General features: G+C 29.4%; 1 protein-coding gene across 5 annotated transcripts; it reads right to left on the reverse strand.

Moving 5' to 3' along the window:
* Positions 1-340: 340 nt before the first annotated feature.
* Positions 341-27,919, reverse strand: LOC126844904 (cytosolic purine 5'-nucleotidase). 5 transcript variants are annotated; one of them, XM_050583388.1, is made up of 13 exons: positions 27,794-27,919; positions 27,243-27,351; positions 7,757-7,830; positions 7,438-7,555; positions 5,736-5,831; positions 5,512-5,658; positions 5,354-5,447; positions 5,106-5,288; positions 4,847-5,021; positions 4,563-4,785; positions 4,146-4,383; positions 1,664-1,807; positions 341-1,227 (listed from the first exon to the last, which is right to left on the reverse strand). In XM_050583388.1, exons 2-13 carry the CDS (start codon positions 27,341-27,343, stop codon positions 1,123-1,125), a joined length of 1,698 nt encoding a protein of 565 aa, XP_050439345.1. In that variant the 5' UTR covers positions 27,344-27,351; positions 27,794-27,919; the 3' UTR covers positions 341-1,122. The 5 variants fall into 5 exon arrangements, with proteins under 5 accessions (XP_050439345.1, XP_050439344.1, XP_050439347.1 ...); XM_050583387.1 differs by lacking the exon at positions 27,794-27,919 and adding an exon at positions 27,556-27,762; XM_050583390.1 differs by lacking the exon at positions 27,243-27,351 and having other exon boundaries at positions 27,794-27,889.
* Between the last annotated feature and the right edge of the window lie 54 nt (positions 27,920-27,973).

Here is a 27,973-nt window from a genome sequence, read left to right on the forward strand (position 1 = left end):
GTAACCACCCAGTTCTAGTTTACATAATAACGACTCTGAATAATTGTTAATGTTGCACATTAAGTTTACTTTTCTAAAAAAAATTTTTTTAAAAACTCGTATCAATTAATACGCATTAGTGTAGCTTAATTGTCTACACATATTTTGAAAAACGTGCTATACGCTGTTGAGTAATATCTAAGGAACTTGACTAGCATTGAAGTAATTGAAAAATAGCTAGTAGACCTCGAAAGTACAATCTCACTTAGAACTTTTAGCATCTAATAAATACAGCGACAATATTACTTCGGGTAAGATTATTTTATTAGTAAAAAGGAAAAAAAATAAAAAAATTAGTATGTTAAAAAACAAAAGTATATATATAATTACATACATAATAATATTTTAGGTAAATTACATAAAAACTAATCGTTCAATATACAAAGTACACATAATAATTTTAGGTATGCTAAAAAAAATGTCCAAAGGTTACTCCATACACTACTCGTCTTGTTAATCGTCTTTAAAATATAAAATAATCTGTTTTAATAAAATATTGATTATACAGTATAATATTGTTCATTGATGGTATTGCTACAATATTGTAATTCATTGTTGGACGACCGATAAAAAAATGATTATCTTTAAATTTTTTTGTTATGAGCAAGTTTATACACGTAACATAAACTATTTATAATAATATATTTTAATAAGGTTTCTTCAAAATGTTACGATGTATGTTTTTCTTCGTAAAATTTCATCACTTTATAGTAGAGACTAGCGAAGTAAAACTTTTATTTATAACAACAATAATACATATTATATCGACAAGTACTTATTAAAATTGATATTTGCTGAAAAAATTATAGTCAATACTGTAAAATGAATAAAAAACCACTGTTTTATTGTCATCACAAATAAAAACCTTGTTGTACCGTATTAACAATAATACCTTATAATAACTAGATTAGTTTTTTTTTTTTTTTTTAATCACTGTGACAAAAACATATTTTGTCATGACGTGAACTTTATGATTTACATGAAAATGACAGTTAGTTAATATATATATATATATATATATACATATATTATGTATTCGAGTATGTGTATACATAAGTACCATATATATTTAAAAACTTAAACCTATTGTTTTTGGCCACCTATATCTTCGTCGTCCGAACAGTCTTCGTCGTGGGTGTGCGTCACTGAAACGGGCCTAGACGTCGTGAAAGTGTTTGCATTTTGAATCTACAAGACAAAAAACCGATTCAATTTTAACGCTAGAAATTAAGCTAACAGCATAGCTAACGCGTTCTAAAACATGTTTCCAATGAAACAAAACATAGGGATAGTACAATATAATAATTGGTGTGTTATGGTCTGATTTTTTATAACCAAAGAAACCTATTTAAAACAAAATAAATGGGTTTCATGTGATTTCATGTTTTTTTTTAACATAACACTTTTATTTATTTGAGAACTCAATACTGTAATTATTCAATAAGTTAATAGTTATGTTTAATAAGTAGAGAAGTATAGTCTTTAATTGCAAAATTCTAACCTAATCTGACACGAATAGACAAATAAACTTTTAAAATGTATAACACAAAATATGTTGACAAATAAAAATAAAAAAACAGGTATTATTTGGAATTCATTGAATTGTATATTGTTAATATATTACTTGATCCAACGCGGAATCCAGAGGTTTCATTGTAAGCTCTGGTTTTTGAGTTGTGTTTTCTTCATTAATAGCATTAATCGAAGAAGCCTCCTCTTTGCTTAATCTCTGTTCGTGTTCGTGCGCTACAGTCGACTCGTGCGGCATCTGAAAATACACTTTATATTAATAATACAATGCAAATGGATAGCACTTAGATCATAAGTATTCGAAGAACACGTGGCATTGCCAAGGTCCGTTTACTTAACTTCCAAGTCCAAGAAAGAGCGAATTGTTTTTTTTTATCTTTTACAGCAAATGTCGCAAAACCGCACCTTTCTCTTTTCCGCCAAAAAAAAAAAAATCTAACTCAAATTAATCGACAAATTAAGAATGATAGCACAGCGTGCAATAATAATATGTATCAATGGCCAAACAACACAAAAGTTCAAACATATTTTAAACACAGTTTTTTTATTTTACACTAGTATAATATAGTATATACAAGTTATCTACAACATAAATTCATGTGACATTTTTATTGTGTTGCTTAATCTAGTATGTTTCTTTACGTGTGCATATTTACACATTTTTAAACTTTTTCATTGTTTTAAAAATATAGTCAAGATATGTTTTAAAAATATTTTGCGTTATATGGTTTTTATACATTTTTTACATTTTACATTTCTTACGTTTTTTCAAACAAAAAATTGTATTGTTAAATTGCTTATGATTACTTTTAAAGACTTCAATAAAATATGATTAGTCATTATAAAGTTAGGAAACAAAATTGATAATACGAGTATATGGCTGTTTTATCTATTTTTAATGTTTTAATTATTATTATTTTATTATTAACTACGATTTAATAAAAAAAAACTTGTTTGGCTTAAGTATTTTATCAGCTTTGACTGAAATTTATTTAAAAAGTTATTATCAGCAGTAATAAACATAACATAATAAACTATTCATTTGTTGAGTCAGAACTTATTGTGTACAATGTACATATTATCAATATAACGAATTTCATATTTCAAGTAAGAAATAATTTTACTTTAATAAAGGACAATACTAAATTATTAATGTTTAGTAAGTTAATAACACATCTTTATTTGATTTTTTCCACTTTGCTTAATTTTAAAATTTTGAACATAATTAGAAAAATAACATTAAATATAGAACAATTAAAAATAATTGTATGTTATACCTCTAGTTGTTTTAGAAATGTCTAATCAAATTTTTCTTATTTTCCCAAAATTTCAAAAAGTCTTGATAATTAGTTTTGGAAATAGGCTACTTATACTTAATTTATCGATTAATTTGAATTAGATTTTATTTTTGACGGAAAAGGATAATTGCCCTGGAGAAATTACCGAGAACCACGATCGACAAGTTAAAATGCCTACCAAAGTACAGAATATCCACTAGAAGAAATTGAATTTTTTATAATGTATTTGTATGATACATATAAGATGATAAATTCATCATAGCCAATTTCTCAAAGTTCAATTTCCCCCTATAATCGAGTTAGTAGCTTTATTCGAGAACAGTTTTCGGTAAATTAAACTTGCAGAGTTTAGTTATAGTGGGTGGGCTCAGGACGTGCCCATGTACTACAGACCTGAAGCCCGTAGGTCCGTTGTGCGCACCCTATTCCACGTTGTCGTATCTCGCCTATGTATATGTCCTGTTTAGTCTAATAACTCTCGACTGTGTGTTAAATAGTCCTGAACTTCTTTCGCAGGGGTTAACAACGTCGATAATAATTGATAAACTCGATTGAAAATTCGTGCATTTAAAAAACCAAAAATGTTTTTGAGCTAGACGTCCCACGAGACAACGGAAAACGCCGATTCGGTATAACCATAATAAGTTTAATTATTTGTGATGCTCGTTATGCATGAAAAACTGTCGAAGGGCAAATCAAGACAGTAGTACATCCGGTATATTTACAGGTCAGTATTGGATCAGACAACATGCACAACTACACAGTTAGACGTGCTCGCTCGAAACACGAAATGACATCATCATCAAACCAAAATCTAGATATAGGAAATACGGTAGTGAATACCTATGTGAATTAATTTTGAATAAATTGTATATAAGGTCGTTTGATTGTAGGGCCCGGACAGTTGCTTCAACCGACCACTCGAGAGCAGTGTATTACTATTATCTCTAATGCGACCCACGGCCGCATTGTTTCGGTTCACGTGAAACCCTAAGATATTGTGCAGCAAATCTCAGCGGTGTACTCGTGCACAAAGTTTTTAACCAGTTTACTAACTATATTCGCACTACAATTATTGCAAGTAGTAATGGCTTATCTCAAACACGTCTAGTGTATAAGCTCGACACGTGCACCGTCTGTTGGCGCACAAAACAAACGATAAAAGAACTAGTAGGTCGTCGGTTCAACCGATAACAAATATTATGCATCGTCCGACAATTTCCAACGTACGAATCCTACAATTACCGTTTGTGCCTAAGTAAGATGATGATGGCTTACCAACATGGCCGGCGCTCTGAACATGTAGCAAAACGGGTAGTAGATGAGATTGAGAAACGAGGCGGCGTATATGTCGGCGTACCGAGTGACTTGAGACGAGAAGAACGTCTGCCTGGAGCCCGACCGGAAGAGGCTGCCCATCAGGCCGTAGGACAAGTCCATCTTGTGCGTCACGTCCCGCATGGCTATGCGCAATTTCGATATGTCCGGCTTCTCGTTGGTGCTACTGTCCAAGTTTCTGTGGGCAAAAAGATTACAATACACTGATGTACACGCGACACAATATGCACTCAATCGAAAAGTCAATGAACCACAAACACGATAAATCCCCTTATAAGGCTTCTTATTTTCCTCAAGCGCAGTTCGTTAGCTCAATACGACTGTGATCCTGTATGAGCGTGTATGGATCACACTTACTTGTACATGTTGCCTAAGGCTATGTCAAAGTTCTGCAGCTCCGCGAACAGCTGACACTTGTCGGTCCACACGTGCAGCTCTTGCACCAACTCGGGCACGACCAAAAACGTTCTCCAGCCTCTGATCTTCTTAGACTTGAGTATGTCGCCAAATATGTGATCGCCCACGTACAGCACGTCTTTGCCCTTGGCGCCGATCAGCTTGGTGAACACGTCACACGAACCTACAACGGACAAACGATACCTTAAAACCGTTGCGGACGAGTGTCGAGAGGCAAATTTTACCTCCAGAGTACACTTGACCCTTGAGCAGGGGTCCGATGTGCGTGCCCATTTTCAAGGCTCCCGATTTGGTGTCGACTTGCCGCAGTATCGTGCCTTCGCTGAAGAACAAAGGTTTCCTGGCGTCCACGACGACTATGTCGAAGTACGTCTGCCAGTCTCGGTGCGGCTCGTTCGGCTGAAAATATTCAAAACCATTGCTGTTAGCTGTCATCGTTAAGAAATCGAGTCCGTCGGTGGTAAGGGCAAAACTGTGGTTTACCGAAGCGCCATGAGGGTAGTCGAACAGATAAGTCATGATCATGTTGGTGAACCAGTAGTCGCTGTTAGTCAACAGAAACACTTTGGCGCCGCTCTGACGAATACGGTCCAAGAACATGGGCAGTCTCGAATCTTTGTTGACGTAGTCCGACAGATTTTGGATGGTCCTCGCTTTCAGATCACCCTGTATAAAAAAAAAAACCCCGATTAATATGTTTCTGACGGTGCTAATAACACAACACGACTCACGTGAATGTGTATCCAGTCGACGGCGTTTCTGACGTCTTGGAAAATCGATTTGAAAGACATGAACAGGTCTCCGCTGCGCACGCCGGTTTTCTCTCTGGGACGAGTACTCGACAAAATAAGTAAGACCGAATTTGGTGCGCACGCTATACAGTACTTACCTAATGTAGTTGGGCGAAGTAGTGAAATAGTTCATGAGGCACGCCAGTAAATATGTTTCTGGAAGGTTGAACAGCGTGTTGAGCACGTAAACGCGGGACTCGTCCAACTGAAGAAACTTGTTTGGATACAATTCGTATACTTGTGAACTACAACACGAACACCACGCAGAATCGATTAGAGGTTACAATATGTTGTTTATTGCAAAACATTGTTGAAGACTTACTGTTTTAAAAATTCGAAACCCTGCACACACACCAATATGTTACCGTAGGAATCCACTTTGAGCAGAGTGCCATACAGCGAATCGAACCACAGACCTCTGCAAAACAACAAATTATTAACAACTTTGTATCAAATCGTGATGACGTTATTGGTGCAATAAGCTTCATAAAACGCATAAGGAGAGGGGGGAGATTGAGCTTTACCGTAATGATATTTCATATTTTTAGGAGCGTCTACACTTGCGCATTTCTGGTCTAAAACAACTCGTTCTACTTCAAACGTACTGTTCCTATGAATACTCTGATTTAAGTTTTGAAAAAACATTTGGATTCTTCATAACATTTTCAAGGCATCGATCGTGGCACAGTTTTAAAATTATTTTTAGTTAATTAATTATTTCAATGTAAGAAACTGCAATATTTAACTTTTTTAAAGTGAAATAATTAATTAACTAAAAATTATTTTAAAAGGTTGCAGCCAAATACCGTACACTTTATTGGGTAAAAAAAGGTACAAGAGGTACGTCATAAATGTAAACGCAAGGCTTCTAATGACATTCATGAGACACCGCGAAAAATAATACGCAAAGAGATGTCATCCATAGAAAATAATACGATAATAGGAAGTAATCACGTAAGCTTCATAAAGAAATCAATGTATTATGAAAGTAGGAAACTTCTATCAAAATTACCGAAAAGTTCAGAAAATGCTCTAAATTTTGTTTCAAATTGCGATATTTTAACCTGCCAACAAAATATGGTTAATATGCACATTTCAATATTTTTAATACATGGTTTTTAATTAAATTTAGTTTATTTTTAGGAACACTTGTTTAAATGTTGGGAAGAATTTTTTAAGGACGGCGATCGTTTAACATTTTTAAAAAACGTCAGCAATCAAGTAAAATTTTGATTTGATTTTATATTTTTAATTTTTCAATATATAAATTGTACCTAAAAAAATGTTCTTTGAATAAATATATAAATAAATAATAGTTTATACGTGATTATAAAATGTGCGATTTTTGAATACAGCAATTTAAAAAAGTGTGCGGTTTTGCCCTGTATTTTATCACAAGTGTGCGGTTTTCGGAATCAACGTTTTAAAATTGTACCAAGATCGATGCTTTGCAAATTATATGAAGAATTCCAATATTTTATCAAAACTTAAATCGAAATAATCTCAGGAACAGTACGTTTGAAGTAGATACATATGTTTTTGTACAAAAATAGATTTTACGTTATAAAAACTGAAAAAAAAATGTAATATCAAAATAGATCCTTCTTTCCTATGTTAATTTATGTTTAAAAATTTTAGCTTAATGTTAACTAAAACCATTTTATAGAAATGAAAATAGTTAAATGGAAATTGTGTTAACAATTATAACATATTTTTCTAACTTTATTATTATAATACTACATAATATACAATGTAGGTACATATTATTAGTGATTTGATATATTTATGTAAATATAATATAATTGATAAATAATTCTGATATTTCTTATACTTAATCAAACTTTCATCAAAGTTAAGTCTCATTATTCAATTTTTTTTTTTTTTTTGAGTACTTAAAGCAATGCCAGAGTAGACCACGTTTTTAATATTAGTTGAAACGTGTATTACTAAACGTCATATTACTAAAAGTACAAGTATTTGGGCTTATCTCAAGTGCTACTGCGATAAACCTTTCACAGACTTACCTCACAGGAAATGTTGGATCGTACTCGAACTGAAGTATTTGCGTGGGGTAACCGAGCGAAACCAACCTTTCCACGGCCAACGCGAATCCCAGTCTTTCGTATGCTGGCGACTTGTATTCTGAAAAAACCGTCAAATCTTACATTACTTATCGCACTTAAGAGAGTTTTTAAAACGCTTATGTGGATTTTTTTAGACTTTTAAACACAAAAAATTAAGCCGAAAATTTAAATACAATAGCAGTAGGCTATAATTGAAACTAACATTTAATTATTTCAACAGTTTTTTTTAACTAATATAATTAGAATAACTAATAATCACCGGCCAACGTGTAGTCCATATCGAATCCATAGAATTTTATGTTTTCCAAGTGTAAACTCCTGTTGACGAAAATTCTGAAACAAAAATGTTCGATATCAATTATTAACTACCGGGTTATAAAAAAACCGAATATAAGACAACAAGCACTTTATAACTAAGCACATCTATAATCTATACACATAATATTATTTATCTGTTATATACCTATTGGCGGGTTCTGTATCTCTATTCAGACTCATAATACTATTTTCTACCGTTACAGTTAACGTAATGTAAAACAGCACAAGCAAAACCCATCAGTATACACTCGAGTTCTTGCGTTGACTAGAATGGATTTTAAGTTTAACACACTAACAAACACTGTACGCCGCCGATAAAAATATTGCGCTCGATACGTGGACGCGCCTATGTTTTTTTTTCAGGTACTCGATACAACACTGCACCGTAGTATGGATATAGGTAATATACAAATAAAAAAGTCACACAACTGCCAAGTCTGATCGCGTGCACGTTGTGCCGATATCTCATCACGCCAAGTGTTTTACCGAATAAAATCAACAAATCCCAACACGTACATAAGGATTGAGTGTAGGACAGCAACCCACAGGAAATGTGAAGACTGAAACAATTGTCAGACATTAAAATTATACAAAAATTGGGTGATTCTGAAAGTAAAACTTAGTTGGCACCGTTTTTGTAGCATTTATTTCGGATTGTGTTTGCCAGACTTTTAAAAATATTACTGAATATGTTAGAGGAACGCGAATCAATTTATTAAACATCAAATATTTCATTTTTGCAACAAAATTTTGGGATTCACCCAATCGCAAATATCATAAGTTTGGATTAAAACCGTTATACTGAAAAGTAAGTATGCTATTATATTATTATAGTGTAAATTATTTTATTTATTGAATATATTGGGTACAGTGGATGATTTATGAACACCTAATCAATGTTTCCAAATTGATTTAAGCCATCAAAGCCTAAGTCTATGTAAAACCAAATCTTAGTTAATATAACTTAAAATTGTAGTCAAGACTTGGCAGTATTTTAGAAATATGTATGATTGTTTAGGCATTTATGTATTGACTGACAGGGTCATTCAGTTAATGACTAAAATAACATATAAACAAAACGAAAAAAGCTAATATTATTATATTAAAAATAGAATATATTTTTCATCGTTCTACTCTCTTCATTCTGTGTGTCCAAATCTTTTCAGTCGCAATTTTTGGCTATTGGTAAACTTTCAAGCTAAAAACAATTATTGTTTGAACATTCCTGATAAAATATTTAATGTAAACACATCTCAAATTTGTCTTATTATTTTACACCTAATTTTCACACTCGATTCCTATTATCTAAAATCATTACTTCCATCCAAGCAGGTATTTTTTAATTGTCTCGTTCAAAATAATATACCCATTAAATTGTATTTTATCTAAAATGGTACCAAATTATTATTTTTGCTTCGGCCCACCATAAAGGAAATGGCTCTCATTTTGTCTTATTAAGCCGAACACTATTTAGCTTTTACGTTATCTTTATCATAAATTCATTTATAACAAGCGTAATACGTTATTTGTCACCTCCAACTATACTTATCAGTTAGGCCATTGTCGAATTTAAACTTTAAATATTTATAATGATCTATCCGAAATTATGATAATTGTAAACGTTTAAAAGTGTTAAGTAAAATTATAATATAGCATGGTTGTAATTTATAATATTCATATTGTATCACATTTACCATTTTCTCCTAAACAACGTAAAACTGAACAGATATTTAAGATTCAAACATTCAAAACGTATTGAAATATAATTGAAAATGTAATATTATATTAAAAACGTTTATCAAATTTATCAACGCTGATCCCAATAAGGTTCAGCCTTCAAGGTGGATACAGCGATCACGCATCATTTATTTTTTAGCTGACACAATTAGGCCGTCAAGCACATTGATTTTTTACGAATAGACTATAAGTTAAATAGGTCACTTTAACTTATACTATAAGCGACAAAAATCTATCGGCGTTCGGCATCAACACGTATTTTAAGATTAACAAATTTTACCATCGACATACTACTACTATCGTTTAACTTTTGCTAACTGGTAAGTCTAATGTCTAGGTCAAGGGCGTGCCCAGGATTTCTTTTTAGGGGTGGTTTAGTGTAACCTTAAAGTTTTAAAGTTAAACATCAAAACTTAGAATAACATCATTCAAATAAATGTAAGTATATACTATATTAATTTTAAAAACAAAACAGATTTTGTAATAACATAAGTTGGAAAAAAAATAAGCCAGTCAATTTGGGGGTAGTTTGAACCCCTAAAACCACCTCCTTGGCACGCCTCTGGTCTAAGAAGTATGGCCTATTTAAAAAAAAAAATTCCAACCACTTAGTTTTAAACAATTTCCTTTGCTGTTTTAATACAAGGATAAATGTGTAATTGTCTATAATAAACTGGCTTACCCTGTGAACGTGTTAAGAAAATATTTTGGTTAATTTTTATCTCACTTAATTTTTTTATCGCTAAGTTAAACAATTAAACACATTTAAAAATAATCATTACATTATCCATAATACATACATTAAAAATACATTTCAATATCACTGAAACAATTGTTATAAAAATGAGTTAATTTCTAATGATTTAATTGAAAACTGAAGCGTTGAGAATAAAAATAACATTTTTTACAACAACAAAAATGGTACAATGTAACCAAAAATGAAACATTGGCTTATATTAGGTTTTGTTGATTAGCACGAAATACCATAACCTATTCAACAATAAACAATAATTGACGTTAGTAGATTTTTAAATTTGTGTTCCAAAATAAATTACTTTAAACAAGTTCATAATTATAATCAATCGACATTGTCTAAGTATAACAAATACAAACAATTTAACATTTTGTTGGAAAAAACTAATTTGCAAGTCAAATTGCATAAATTATCAATTTTATATTTATATATCATACCAGCATGGATGGCCACTCTAATCATTGCCCTTCATACTTCACAGCCACCTGATGCGGTCTCATATGTACACTTTATACACCTCCAAATCACTGCATTAATACATTATATAAATAACATTTATTTATTTTCAAGGCTAGATTAAATTTCCTTCTATTGATTTTTTTAGATCTTTATACTTTTGTACACAAACTCTCAACTAATTGTTCATCAGATACTTTTTTTTTAAATTATTTTTCTCGTTTATCAGGAAAAAAACTAATCACCGAAAATTTGATTGAACTAATATATTTTTCTGTAAACTATATTGATTACAACTGGAATACATAATCATAATACACGCGTACTGTACATACAAGATATTATACAATTATGAATAAGGTAAACTACAATGCTATTACCGCGGTAATAATGAGCACTAGCTACCGTAAATAACTTATATGTAGAAGCAAATGAAAGAATAAATAAAATACTCGACTAAGACCTCGAACGTGAACTTGACTAATCTGTTAATTACCGTAGTATTATCCATATAAGCGCATAACATTCACAGACTACCGGCAGCATATATATATTTATAATATAACACATTGTTAGTTGTGTATTTTTAGGTAAACACTAGATCTAGAGTCTAATTTTCAGTCCAGAAATTGCCCTAAATAGAACAATTTTATAATAAAATTTACAATTTATAATTAACTATTTCCTTTTTATCTTTAGACTTGAATCATATAATAATTCTACTATCTACCAATGTATTCTATGCTCAGGTTGTTATCTAGTGTAAAGTACAAGACCGCATTATTAGTTATTGATCATCATTGCCATTAAATAATATTTCCATCAGGCTTCAACCTGAAAGGTTGAAACTGAATATTTTGAAAACAACTTTTTTACCTATACTTTAAGTACATATTTTACCATGTTTTTCGATACCTAGAAGATTTTTACCTTCAACGATTATACGTAAAAGAAGTATGAACGTTTTTTTAAAATAATATGTTTTTAATTCCATTAATACGTAGACAAAAGATTTTAAAAATTGTTAAGTTTTGAATTTTCATCAATCTTTTTGTTTGCTATACATACTACCCTCATTCGGCATTCCGAGATTTGATAAAGCAAAAAAAAGTAAATATCTACTAAAATAAACATGTGCTGGAAACGGCCAATTTAAAATTGCAAAAAAAAAATCTTTATAAATTATTTGTTTTAAGTTTATATCACGACGTTGCGGTGGTTCAGTCCAAAATAAAAATTACATGAAATAAGGTATCAACATTTTAAATTGGTAAACGCTTTTTTTGAGTTTTTTAACATGTAAGAATATTATTAATCTAAAAGTTAGGTAAGTATTACTATCAAAATAATTATGACTACGATGATTTTATAAATTCTATGATCTAGAAATATTGGCATTGCTAAACAATTGTGGTTTATCGAGTACAGAATTCGAACGATTGGCCTCATTAAAATTGTTCCATTAAATTATATTTTTATTGATTTTTTTAACGATTTCCTGAACGGTATTTTTAACTACCATTGGGAATCACGTGATTGTATCAGCCACATTCCATAATAATATGAAGCTGGAAACAAGAGGATGATGTAAATTTAATGTTTTCATTCATACTCGTAGGTATTGTAGTATGAATAACATTTAATTTTGACCTTATTATGGGCATTACACTAAACTAGACGTTGATAAAACATATTATATTATACAATACATGTTTACTAACCACACGGCTATGTCCACGACACAATACGGGACAAATTCGACTTTATGAAGAATAAAAAGATTCGCGTTATCTAATCCCAAGTGTTAGGGTACTCGATAGGTCAGTATTACGCGTGTGCACTCTATTAGCGAGCTATATTGAACATAGAATGTACTATTGTGAATTAATTATCAAAAACGTTTTGATAATGAAATAAAACAACACGACAAAACAAACAAGAAAATAAATGTTTAGAAGTTTTGACCTTGTTAACGATTAAATATTTAAGAAATTGTTATTTTTACCGTTAACAAAAAAATACATATTATAATTTTTTTTTAATTTCTCTGCTATTTAATAGATTATAAGTGTAAATCTACAATTTATATATTTTACAGATTATTTTAACACCGACTATTCTTCCTCTAATTAATGAATTACACATTTTTTTTTCACATTAAGCAACATGAATATGGTCCATCATTATACATGTACTTGTATACAGAAATTACTGAGTACTATAGGCACTGTGACCTCTTTAAACTAAAGCCGCAACACAACCATACATTGGTATACACATTAGGTATATTTTATAAAATGTACTTAGGGTGCAAAACCACAAAACAGATTAGTAAAACGGCCAATATTATGTAAGCTTTGGCGAATAAGCGTTTACATCTTTAATGTTACGTCGCACAGTTTACTGTGTGTAAAGTAGAATCCAAAGGTCTCTGGGCTAGGCCGATAATTTAATCCATAGGTAGCATTGTCAGAAGCGGATATAAAAATTAATAATGAAGTTATTAAACGCATTTAAGCTTTAATGCACATCTATAATGCTTAATAAACAATTAAATGATCGAAACAATAAAGAAAGTGATTAGTTAACTATGAAACAGTGTAGTGCTACAAAAAATCTGCATATAAAATGGTTCATTAAATGTCAGTAAATCACTTTGTATTTAATAGTGATGAATCATTCCATCTGAAATAATTGGTATTTGATGGCAGTAATAATAATAACATACATTTTTACCTGCCTCGTTTGGATGTGTAGTTTGTTGTGTAAAATGTAGTTTTTATGAATTGATCTATACCTATTCAGTCAAGATTTTATCATTTATTTGTTCATTTTTGTAGTTTAAAGTATTATTTTAATATTTAAAAAAAAAATGTTTAAATGGTGTACACACGATATTTGTATGATAACGCTGGCCAATTAATCTAACTCAAACGCGTCGTGACCGGTATACAATAATAATTAAAAGTTGTTCGACCTCTGTCGGAAATGCAAATGCACGTGTTAAATGACCGTGTACATAAACAGTCTTGGACAACCTGTCCTGTTCATCTTCGCCCTCAGCTGGCAACATTGCTATAAATTAATAAATATATTATCTACCATTATAATATCTTCTAAGTGTAACGCCGAAATTATAAAGAACCCTGCCCATGTGTAAGCGAACCACGATAATCGCAAGAAAGGTACAAGTTCACTATTCTACTGAATGGTTTAAAAGATTAGGTACTCTACTGCATCCTGATAAACAAATTACACATAATTCTGTTGTATGTAATAAAGGTAAGATAAAATATCAGTAAACACTGTTTTTTTTTTTAATAAACGTAAAAAACACTGATCACCACTGAACATGAGTCTCTCTAATTAATAACAGTTTTCAAATTTTAACAGTAATATGCCAGTAAATATAATAGTGTATACTTTTATATTGAACTATTATAGTATGTATACTATTAAACTGTAGACGAAAATGTTGTCAAATATTTTATGTTCTAACAATAGCTTTGATACCTAGATAAATTTTCAAAAATATATACCGGATGATCAATTTAACGCAAGACACTCGTTTTTTCGGAAAATAATTGCAACTTTTTAGTTTTTACTTTTGAAAAACCTTAAAAGGTAAAAACCTTTTTATATATTTACATTTTATAAAAACAGATATTGAGTGGCCCATGATAAAAGAGTCACCCTGTATGCACGCTATCACTTGAGTTTTAAAAATTGATGGACCTGTAGAATTTATTAAAAAAGATATCAATTTAAATTTTCTCTAATAGTATCAAATTGCATAAACTAAAATATTATATTCTAAAAGAAAAACTACAAAATTATAATTATTTTCAAAAAAAATGAGTGCCTGCGTTAAATGGATTATCCTATAGATAATAATACATTTATATTTTCTTTAAAAACGAATCAATGCGTGCAAAACCATTCTAAAATACAAATTTGCACTGTACAATAATATTTTCTTATCGTACAAATATAAATTAGAAATTATCAACAAATAAATTAAAAAGCATTCTTCTTTCCTTCCACCAATTCTAGCATTAATCGTAAGTTATATTAACAGTCGTATTATAGATTTAAAAAATATTTTTTGTTCTGTAGAATGTGTAAAACAATGTGGACGGTGATAGCATAAGAATGACTGTTTAAATTATGTAATTAAGTAATGAATTAAATGATATATCTAATAATTAGGTTTTAATGATTAATATAATCTGTATAATGTTTTTATAGAAGTACACTCAATTAAATGTGAAAAAAATTTTTCTTTTCCAAAGACAATATCTTTTTTTATATAGAAAACGGCGTCGGAAATAAAAATAAGATCCAAATTTACACAAAAAACAAAATTATTTATATATATGTATTGAAGTCTTTGTGCGGATATAAAACTATATTAATAACATAATATTTTATCCAACTATTAAGGTAAAATTTTGAATTATTGTTAAATAAATGGCCCTTTATATAATGAGTCTAGAAAATTACTAGTAATAATTACAACCTTTATTTTATAATTAATCTTAAATAAAACATTTCCTTTTGTTGTAAAATTTACATAATTCACAAGTATGAATTGTTAACGAATAATTATTGTATGCTTTACTAAAAGAGCTATTCTTATAAATCAACTATCTTATATGGTTTGGTATTTTATTTTATATTATATGTACGATTCTACGATTCTTAGCACGCCTAGTTATCTAAGCAATAAAACACTACACTCGTCAAATAATTATTAACAATTTATACACATTAAATATTACTTCTACATTATATGGAAGATCAAGGTTTAATCTATAATAATAATCTATAAAATTTAAATTACCTATATCGGTTAGACAGGGTCATTTAATTTTGATTCTGACCACATTATTAATGGCGAACTATTTTTTTTTATTTGCCTTATTCATTAGTCCGCATTATGTACCTACCTAATATTATAACCGAACCAATTAATTTCACGTTCATAAGTAATGAACTTGCAAATTCATTTCTCTCTAATGAAGAACTTAGCATAGCTTTTACACTGCACAATTAATTTAATTTTAAATTTTAAAATAAAATAAAATTGTCGATTACATTAAAGAATTCGTTTTTTCCAGGAAAATATTATGTGAAGAAAATTAGCAATACACTCAAAAATTGTATGGCGTTTGCTATAGGTATTTGTATTTAATAAAAGGCAATTTTTATTTTGGACCATTGTAAATGCCAGTTAATACAATGTATAAAACAAGTATAATTTAATTTTTATATTAAGATTATTGTATTTTATATAAACTATGACGTGGCTTTTGAAAATTAGAGAAGGTAACGGAGCAGCGTATTTTGTAATAAATTTGGACAGTGGTCGATGGAATTTTAAGGGGTGAAATCTTCTACAATATTCAACCGATAAATAATAATGAATATCGGGTACAGTAATTGTAAAAACGATACAATGCTTAGGACTTTTTTGACTTTTAAATGCTTCATACAAATATTGGATAATTTTCCAAAAAACTTCTCCTATGTATATAAACGAGTATTTTAAAATTAAATGTGTATCTATACATGATACAAGGTGGTAAGTACCTGTGCGCATTTTCCCTTGCTTGGTTGCTGTGCTCGTGCATGTCGAAAAAACACATGAGCTCACAGTCGGACAGTTCGCACCTAGACATCTTAGGCGTGCGGTAAGCCGAACGGGATCTCTCCTCCCTGGACGACTTCCTCATCGACATGGTTCCGGGGGGGTCGGACGAGTATTTCGGTAATCAATTAAATAATAATATTAATAACAATATATTACACTATTGTGAGCGCGTAGAAGACGGCAAATTATTGAATATTTTTTTATTATTATTATTATTATATGTTCGAAGGTTTCGCGAATTCAAACTCTAGTAGGTATTAACTATTTTCTGTGCACGAGTAGGTATGTTAACGAGGAACATTGGTAGAGCGTCGGCCGTGGCGAACGGTCCGCAAGTGACAACCAGTTTCGTCCACGACGTTTTGTATGCGTTTACGATTTCTTGACATTGTAATGCAATCACACACACACACACACACACACATACACACACGCGCGAGCGCGTGCGATTAATGTTTATAACAGTAACGAGCGCATACCGCCAAAAAATAAAAATCAATTATCAATAATATATTATTATTAAACAAACAAACAAACGGGCGCAACGACATACGTGTTCGTCCAGGCCGACACCGCACACAACACCAATGCGATTCAACGCGCTACCGAATTGTGGCTTCTGTTTAAACGGCAACTGTGAACTTTGAGCCTTGTGTGTATGTGTGTTAGTCCGTCGGACAAATCAAAAAAAAAAAAAAAACGATTGATAACGACTGAGCGTAGTACCAACGAAATCTCCCTATTTTTTTTTCAATTATACATAGGTAATACCTCTACAAATACAATATTATAATTTACATTTGTGTTATAATTACGCCGTGATAACGCGCAAGAGGCGAGAACGAAGTTCCAGAATTGATCCAAAAACGGTAGACAAACGGCCTAGGGCCGACAAAATTGAGTACCAACCCGTCGTGACGTTCAAGAACATATTTCCCTTTAGGCAAGGTAGGCACGTGCCCGTGGTCCCAAAAATTAAAGGTGCCTCACTTCAATTACACACTATTTGAATTGGGCTCATATCGAAAATTTAAAAATTTTCAGAAAATGCAAAAAACTGATTTTCTTTTTAATTATGTTAAATAGGATGTTTTCTTCATCACAATAGAAAACAGAATTGGGCCCTTTTCGCTCATAAAATATCGGTCTATATGTATAAATGAAAAAACGCGGAAAATTCAATTTTGATCAGAGCTCGAGATGGGCCCTTTTCGGAATTTACAATACATTTGTATCAAACAGGGACCACAAAAAAATGTATTCACATAACAAACTATAGGGAACATATTTATAAAATAAAATAAAAATATGTGTAATGCTCAGTGGTTTTCTGGTTATGTATAAGCGCACTAACGAACAGCCAGCGAGACATTGCATTTTATAAATATGTAGGAAATAGGGATGCAGGTATAAGTAACCTGGTAAAATATGTAAATGAATGTAACACATTTAAGTAGCAGTTTTCCTTATTATCTACCTAATAATACAATACAAATTTATTTGTATAACTTTGAAATTAGAATAAATTAAATTTGTGACTTTTTGATAGCTAAAATATTGCATTACCTAAAATGCTAATTTAAACCCAAGGCAAACCGTCAAATGTACATTTTCATATATTTCATTCATAACAATACCATTGTTATGACTATCAATATATTATTTATAATTTATTTAATAAACAGGCAAAGGCATAAGGTACACTTTACTATAAATACGCAGACGTAAGCAATAATAAAATAAAACTACCAACACATAAACTAATTGGGAACACACAAATTAAAAAAAATATCGAAACAATAAATGTTAAAACTTAGAAGATTATCCCGATTATCACTATTTATGTAAAGAATGTCATTATTGTTGATGTTATTACATGAGGCCAATGCCCTGTTTATTGGAGTGGGGATAATCATGAATGTCCTACATAGAACGGGTAAAACAATTTCGGGTGGAGGTATTTATTTAATTTATGGGTAGGGCCCCCCAAAATACTTTCCCTTATGGTTCAAAACGTCTAAATCAGAACCCGGCGACGTTTTGTCCTTTTTCCATACAACAATTCAATTTTTTCGCAGACGATTAGCGTGTACAATAACTATTATTGTCTCACGATTAAAATTAATAAACACCAATTTGTCACGAACGACCGACTGTTGAATAATTCATTCGCCCGATCTCATGCCCGTATTTGTTTCGAAGACACGACCGGAGCACTGGGCTTCTCACTGGACTTTAATTATATATACTACGTGTTATATAATTGTCTCTATTAATTATTAACCGTTTAAACGCCGTTCGGCGTGACAAAAAAAAATCGATTTCGACCGTATAAAAATTCTAGACGTTGACACTCAGGATTTCTCGCCGAGTATATTTTTTAACCCTGTCCATACACATACATAAATTATATAGACGTCCCAATCGAATAGATTTCTTTAGTGCATAAAAAAGATTCCACGCATTACCAATATGGGTGTAACACCCGGTTAAAACGACAAAAAATAGGAACTCTGAGCGTACCGCCCGATGTCTGTCGACGGGCCCTAATACTGGCCTACATCATCTATTAAAATCTATTATGATCCGGTAGAATCTATTCACTTAAGAGAGGGTTAAGTTTCCCAAATCAGAAGGCTGCTACTCGACTTTTTACCGTTAAAACTGAGGAAAGGAATAGAACGATAATTAGCGATTGGTAGGAAGTGGGAGTTCTTCATCCAAAGGTGGACTAACCGGACGGATCTTACCAAAACTCGTTAGATGAACGAAGAGACAGAACCTCGTGGTTACGTTCCATCTAACACAAGTGTTGACAGGTCATGGGTGCATGTGCATCCATTAGTTCAGTATATATAAAAAAACAAATTATAGACCACAACCCAGGAACATACTTATCTACATTTTCAAATACTCTAGGACAATATAATTCCACCAAAATTGTTAACCCTTTCGGTACTGACATCCTCGTACAAGGATTCAACTTTAAAAATCCAATAAAATATTAACAACGTACTATCATTAACAAAAATATCTTTAAGCACAAGTTCTAGTATAGATTGATGATAAAAAAAATTGACACAGCTGTATTGATAATCAATATCAGTCCAATACGTAAAAAAATTGACTTTTTTTTCGAATCTAAATTTCATTAGATTTTCAATCTAAAATGTTTTACTAAGTTTTAAAAATCGATTCAATTCAATTTTTTATACTACATATACAGAAACGTACTAAACAATTAATGTACACTAAAGTAACTTTTAAGTTAACGAAACGAAAATATACACCACATCGAATACAATCATTTTAAAACCTGCTTAGAATGACCGAATGCATAAATAGTTCTTAGTTAGGTACATGAAGTAATATTAGGGTCTAAGTATTTTACAAAAGTCATTAAATTCAAAATAGTAACCCGTAATTATTGACTTACCTAATTAATTTTTGACAAATGGTTTAATTTACCGACCTTTGTTTCCAATTCAAAAAGGTATTATTTTATAAAAAATAAAATAAAATAAAACTGTACAGCAAAGTTTGCTATTTTTATAACAAGAACCAAATTTCAACTATTTAAGGAATGCAGATGTGATTTAGTGAATCCAAAACTGGCTCAAAATAAAAAAAATTTCTTAAAAAGTAACACTATAACATATTCAGTATCTTATACCTCCCATTACTGTTGAAATCAGAAGTCACGTACTATTTTTATTTTACGATCTCACTGAACATAATTATTTGAAAAGCAATTCAGAATTTAGAAGAGAAATTTGTTTTTTAAATTTTTGTTTAAAACAAACCAATTAAAAAAACGATTTATAAAATATACACTGTTATTAATTAGTTGACTTTAAAAGCAAGTTACTAACGTGTTATATAAAGTTTGGAACTAGATGGGATTCAACAGGAAAACGTATACATTTATTGTTTTTGTATTCTTGTTGCAAAATTCATAATAATTTTTAGCTGTACTACAATCCACCTTACACCCGTTGTAACGACAACAGATATTAATTTATATTAACTATTAACGAATGGACATTGTTTCATCCATTATATAATATGTTCCGTAAAAACCGCATAACGAGATTAGTCATACAAGTTTGACATTGGATAAAAATGTGGTTCATTTAAGAAACGCCTTTTTGCGGAAATACAAACTTATGTTAACAAAATATTCCTTACCGAAAACAAAATTATTATTAAATCGTATATTATGGTATCGTTTAGTATAGTACCACAGACTAAAATATTATTAAAATAATATTTAATCTATGCTAGTAGGTACAGACATAATTTAGTTGATACAACTTTATAATTTATAACTTGAGTAATGTAATAATTTCCTTTTTCTAAAATGTATATTTCTTAAATAAATAACTTGCCGTTTAACAACTTAGTAAATAAAAATAAGTAATTTGTCATGGAATTATATTGATTTGTAAATAATAATTATTAGATAGGTACTTTGTTTACAAGACACATCGGTGGCTAGGTGTAAACCCGACCTTAAAGTGGAACAAGTTATCTGATTTAAAGTGAAAGTTACAATATTAAAATGTTTAGGTACAATCGTTAAAAAATACTTTGAAATCGGTAATAATGGGAGTCGTTTGCATTCATTAATTGATAATGGAATCCAATACATTAGTAACCAATTTTGGTTTATAAATCTCTATTGTATAATATTTATTTTACGGTTTAAACCATTACGATGAAGCCTACGAGTGAAAATTAAAACTAAAATATGCATTAGTCTGTGTACTCTGTGACCATATAATGCGTACAGAAGATTACAATTTACAGGTTATATCGAATTTATTTCGATAAAATTATTACAAAATATGCATGCGGTATTTACAACGATAATTAATATTATTTGCCTATACCTATGTACCTAAATTAAAAAAAAAACTAACGGTAATTTTAATTTTTTAAATAACTACTCATCGTATTCGTTTCGATTAGCCATTGATCGACACGAGCATGCGTTTCAAATGCACTTGGGACTCTTCTAATAGTTTTGAAATTATCCAACATAATATCGCCAGTTAGTTTTTGAGATAAGGTCAAGCAATGGATTGTCACATCTATCAATAATACATTGTGTTAATTAAACAAACATTTTGTTTCCTTGTTTATTAAACTATAACAATAATACACCTTACCTAAGTTTATTATCAGTCGGTAGATTAATGTATGTGTTACTTCTATATCAATGTGTAATTTCTTAATGGAGCGAATACCTACGTTAATTAGCGGCTGGTGTATACTTAAATTCTGATAAATAGAGAGATCAAAAGGAAACACCGCAGTAAAATCAACAAGTGAATAATAATTAGCAAATGCCCACAGACCGATAAAAATAAATATTCTAAATCGTTTCAGACATCGGTCATCGACCGACCGACGATTGTCAAATTATAAAAAATGATTAGCGTTTCTAACAGCTCCCCCTCTTCTTAACTCCTCTGCAAGTTACAAAAAATTAAATTCAAAATCCATTTTAAAATCATAGACCCCCCCTTGAATTTTCATTTGTGAGGTTGTTGTAAAGCATTGTTACCTTATAAGTATAAGCAAAACACATACTAATAATACTTTTTCTATTCTAAAATGAGTCTTAAGAAGAAAAAAATTTAATTTTAACAAAATTCAAATATTTTATTAATTATCTCATTTTAAATTTCAAATTTGTGATAATATGTAACATGGCGTAACCTATAAGAGTTTTAGAAGATCTAATTGTTATAGTGCGTAACAAAAAAAAAAGTGATATTATTGATCATATAACTTTTATAGTTATATTTTAAATTCAATTTTTATTCTATCTTTACAATATTATACAATATATTAATTGTTATGTTACATTTTTACCATGTTTTAATTAAATTCGACTAATAAATACGATAGCTTATTATATATATATATATATGAGTTTAGCTTAATTTTGTTTTATTGAAAATTGCCTTTACTATGGCCCTTAATAAATATTAGTATAGAAACCCCTTAAGTAACGTTTTACTTGTTTGGAAATGTCACTTATTCAGCATCTCTGTAATTAAATTCGATGAAATGTTTATTCTCCCACATGGGTAAAAACGTGTGAATTTTTTTTTCTATAAAACAGCACATTATACATATAGCACATTTGAATGGCAACAACTTGATACAATCAACAAATATTGAGGTCTTGAAAGTTACAATTACTAATAATTTATTCAATATAAAGTGAAAATAATATGCAAACGGAGTACTCGTCTTGACTCACGATTCGACCGTGCAAGCGAAACAATCAATTTTTAATTGCGATCACGTTTAAGCATTAAAGTGGACATATTGGCCAGATGCGTCCCGAATATATATTATATAATTAACGATAATTGTTTACTACAACAATTGGTGCCGATATCATTTGATTATAATTATATCGTAACAAACCAAACCATACATGCAACACCTATTTAGTCGGACAAGTATGTATTGTATTAAATAGCCGATTATTCCAATCATTATTCCTCAATGTCCCAGTTAAATTGTATACGTTACCACAATGAGCCATTACTATGTAAGACTATAAATATATAACAATAAAATATATATTTTTTTTAAATAAACTAAATTAATTATTCCAAAAACGAGTATAAATCATGTATTAACTGGCATAATATATTTACTTTATCACGATTGTTTTAGTGTGGAACCGATTTTAATACAACACAATACATAATTTATTGTATTATAATTATTATAATACGTAATATGCATAACTCAAAATATTTTATTAATTCATTAATATATATTAAAAATACAAAACTAGCTTTTTATGGAAACATTTTTATTTGTCAATATCAAAATTCTGCTACCTGTTAAGGATTATAAAACATACCGATACACCTTAGACAAAGATAGATACCTAAAAAAAAAACTCTCAATGTACTGTATTCTAGACTTATATTATGGGCAATGAAATACCTATATCATAATATCTATATACCGGATGGCGGATACTTTAAAAAATGTTTAATATACGCACTAAATATTCAGGGAAATATTCAAGATATTGCTCATTGAGCAGCTAACATTATAGTAGAGAGTTATTGGATTCATTTGAGATTTACAATCATCTAAATAGATAACCGTGATGTTGTATAAATATTTTTACTTACATTGATCTCATTTGAAAAATAGAACATAACAATTACATTACGATTTTCTCTACAAACTAAAGTAAATGTTTTTTTTATGTTACTGGAAGAAAATGTTTAAAGAAAATTTGGATTTTTTTACGTAATTTATACATAGAATCTATTTTAAATGCAATTATTTTAAAACAATACTTAGCTTCATACCGGTTTACCTGACAAGTGGTATTCAGTGAACTCGTTGCTAGTCTATAGGTCAATAAGTTATCGGTTAATGATCGCAGTTAGTAAATTTTCCAAAGATATTTACACAAAATTAATGATCAAAGATTTTTACCTACTACAGAATTCAGTGCGTAATTTATCTACAACAATATACTCTTGTGAAATCCACCTATTATAATTGAAATTATCATTATAATATGTATATCTTGTACAAACAATAAGTTTCACTAATTCACAAAGCGGAAAATTTGTTAGATAAACTTCATTAATATTATGGGTACTATAGAAAAATAAATAATAATTATGCAGTTTTCATAGCGTTTGTGACAACAGTTACAACAATGTTTAATACATTGGAGTTAACACATAATATAATAAAATAATTCATCAAAGAGAAATAGGATTTATTTTAATTTTATTATTATTTAACTTTAGAGGCACACTTTTTGCAGCTAATAGATATTAACTGAAAATTTAATTTAAATGTTAGTTAAGAGTTTCACAAATTGTTTTTTATATTTTAAAAATTAGAAGGGTAATGCGAACTGAAGAAAAATTTGTTGTTTTATTTTAATAAAAGATTTAACATATTTTAATTATTTAAAATTACTTTGAAAAAATAATAAAATAATATAGGTACCATAAAAATAATAGAATATTCAATTTATATAATTGTCAAGATAATTGCTTTTTTACAAAATTTCGATAAAAAAAACATACAATTTTCTAGGTTATGATTTTATTGAAATTATGTTGAAAAATGATTGAAATTTATTAACCGTAATTGTTTACCATAATATTTTGACTACAATTCACCCCTTAAAAATAACACCATGCGGAAGCCATAACATTGGAATGGAAATCAATAATAATAGTTTTTTACTTCAAGCAGAATATATCCATTATTTGTTTTTAAATTTAGAAATCCTTTTTCAAATGAGCAGACACAGCCAACCGTGAAATTAACAAACTCAAACATGCTGTACACTATCCAATATTTATACAAATTACAAAATATATCATTTTTTTTTTTTCTATAGAAAAGGTTTCTTAAAATAGCACATTAACCCTGAACATTCATTTATAATGTATTTTATACGTCACACACACCAATATACTTATATTATTTACAGTGATTCTCATGCTATTTTGACAATTTTACTTAGACATTGTACTCGTACACACATTTAATAATTAAAAAGAGGAGAACTTTAACTAGGTTCTCTCGTCGGTTTTATGGAAAACTTTAATTTTACCTTAAATACAAGCACTTAAAAAAGTTTAAAAAATGTCAGAATTAAAATATAAATTATGAATGTTGGGTTAATAATATCCAAAAAAGCCGACCAGAGAACCTAGAAAAAGTTCTTATTATTTTAAATATGTAAGAAAATTGTATAAATTGTTATTTATTTGTTAAGAGAGAATATGCGTAGCCAGTTTAGATGACATTTTTATTTTTTTTAAATCGCTGTCAAGGATGCTGTGACTTTTCGAAAAATAAATTAACTACCAAAAAAGAGTCAAGATTACTTAACTAATAATTAAACAAATAATTTACAAAAAAATTGCCTATACCTAACTCCTTAATAAATAGGGGGTATAACGTCATCTTAAATACTTCAATTACACCTTTAACCAACTTAAAAATATCCGAATTTAGTACAATGAAAAATATGGTACAACCATTTTGAATGCCGTACAAGCATTTTTGTATGTACAAACTGTAATGCATATTTTATATATTGTTCATATAAACAAAAACATCCAGATAGCGTTCAAAACAGTACTTTAAGGAAAAAATCAGTACCCAATAGATAATTGGGTAGGTACTTACAAATTTAAAATATGAAATGTGACATTTCATGATCCCTCTCTTATAATTTTAGGACAAAATTTATGTTCAGCAGTCTGCTATCAACGCTGAAGATGGCAATGTAAACGCCGAAATATGCATGATAAAGTAAAAGTAAATGATTACTGTGAATAGAGTTTTTAATAATATTAAATTTATTTTTCCAAGTGACTAACTTAAATGTTATAAATAATTAATATTGTTATTATACGTATCGCACGTATATTATAATTTGGATATTTTAGTGTTTACTAGATCTATGTTTCCTTAATATCATTATAATCATTTTCAACTATATCTATTCAAAATTTAGAAGTAAATAATCAATGAAGAAATTCAAGTTAAAACTATAATATTGATTTATTTATATAGTTTATTACAGATCTACCTCGTGTAACATATTTGTTTTAGATAGTTTCACCAATTCTATTGTACTTAAGTTCATTATTTTTATTGTGTTCCAAACTTTTTTCAAATATTTAATAGAATAATTGAGTAATACAGTACTTGATGAAATTATAATTAGCTTGTATTGTAGGTATACAAGTACAGACAATTAGACAAGTAAAAAAATTAATAGTAATTATAAGTAGTAGTGTTTTTTAATTGATAGATAGGTACATTATAATTATCGATAGTTATATTTCCCATTAGATTTAACCCATTAAATGTAATGGGTTCCCAGTTCAAATGGTTCATTAGTAATAGTACTGGGCCCCTGGCAGCTAACGTGTTAATATAATCAGAAAAGATTGCAATACTGAATAGCTAAGAAATAGTACTATAAGTATACATATAAAATAGTTGAATTGCTGTGGCCAATGTTTTGATGATAATACATTTATTAGTATTAAACTTGATGTCAAACCTTTAAAAGAACAAATAGTCTAGCTAGCTATCATTGATATACTACTTATAACTTAATTTCTATTAGTCTTTAAATCTCCATGTAAACGAATAGTTTATTCTAACTTTTCATAAATAAATGTTTACTTGTTTATTCCAGAACTTAAACACATGATAAGTTATCTTTCTGTAAGACAACTTATGGTGAAATAAGAACAAATAAATAAGGTATTTCATCTTATTCTAAAGACATAATTATATGATCTACTAAATAAATTGAGCATTTTTTTCGCTATTATTCAACAATTGATGTAAACTAGTATAATAAGTTATTTTAATTTAAAGCCAATTTAATTATTTACCAACTTTCTTTATAATTATGAGCTTGTTTCCTTTTTTAAGTAGATTTCATTGAATTTTATAAAATGCATAACATTCAGATAATAGATTTATAAATACATACGTACCTATAGTTGTTTTAAAATGATATTTATTTTTTTTTTTTGTACCTATGCTTGGATATAACAAATATCAGTACTAAATATTAGTAATAATACACATACTAGTATTTAAAGATTATCAAGAAGTTGATAGCCTTAATAATATGAATGTGTGCAAATACATAGGTAAGTATTATGTTATTATTCAAATATATTTAACTCGGTTTTAAAAGATTTTATTTTAACAAAACAGCAAACCTATTAAAATATACTATAATTACAAACACACAAAAAAACAAATTTAAAAACATACCTATGAGTTGTTTTCCGGTAATACTTTTTAGTGGATCCACTCGTGAAACCAAGTGGACTGATCGCCGGGGAGGCAGACAAATCGATGGACAACTCTGACATTTTACCAGCTATAGAATTTATTATTTCTTTTTAAGTATATAAATAAATCAGTTTATCACTAATGCACAAAAAAAGTTATACAACCAAGATTATAATTTTTTTTTTTTAAGTAGTGTTGCTTTTTTTATGCATAAGCGATACCTATATTTATGCATACAATTTTACACAGCAATAGAAGTAAAACAAAATATTTTATCTAACAAAATACTAACGACGGAGTACGGCGGCTAGACGAAGACAAATAAGTTTCACTCGACCAACAATGACAAAGACCGTCGGTAGTAATTTTATTATTATTATTACTAGCTACGAGTGTTTATATAAGTGTATTTAATTATTTTTCGAAGTGACGTGGTGGTCATACGTACATATTATCATACGAATGTACAATAATAATAAAAATAATTAAGATTATGTTTAAAATAATAATAATAACCAAAATTAAATTACCGTGTAATTAATATTACGACGTAGTCTTGTAATTGGTCGCGAATCGCGTATACTAGACGTGTGAGTTGTAAATTGTCACTGATAATTATTCAGTGATAACAGATAACGGTACGAACTACGACAAGTGAATACTGATTATTATTTGTTATTAATATTACATTTTAATGTTATAATTTGTAA

This window comes from Adelges cooleyi, unplaced genomic scaffold, assembly GCF_023614345.1.
Source record: "Adelges cooleyi isolate 19-005CV unplaced genomic scaffold, UGA_ACOO_1.1 ACOO_flye_CR_arks_rails_tigmint_CR_PRNA_651, whole genome shotgun sequence".
In the NCBI taxonomy this organism is placed as follows: domain Eukaryota; kingdom Metazoa; phylum Arthropoda; class Insecta; order Hemiptera; family Adelgidae; genus Adelges; species Adelges cooleyi.

Coding starts and splice junctions, on each gene's coding strand:
- LOC126844904 (XM_050583386.1), bottom strand. CDS start 16,503: ATGTCGATGAGGAAGTCGTCCAGGGAGGAGAGATCCCGTTCGGCTTAC. Junction 5,448..5,511: donor ACTTCGCCCAACTACATTAG/GTAAGTACTGTA, acceptor TACTCGTCCCAG/AGAGAAAACCGGCGTGCGCA. Junction 4,384..4,562: donor GCCTTAGGCAACATGTACAA/GTAAGTGTGATC, acceptor TTTTGCCCACAG/AAACTTGGACAGTAGCACCA.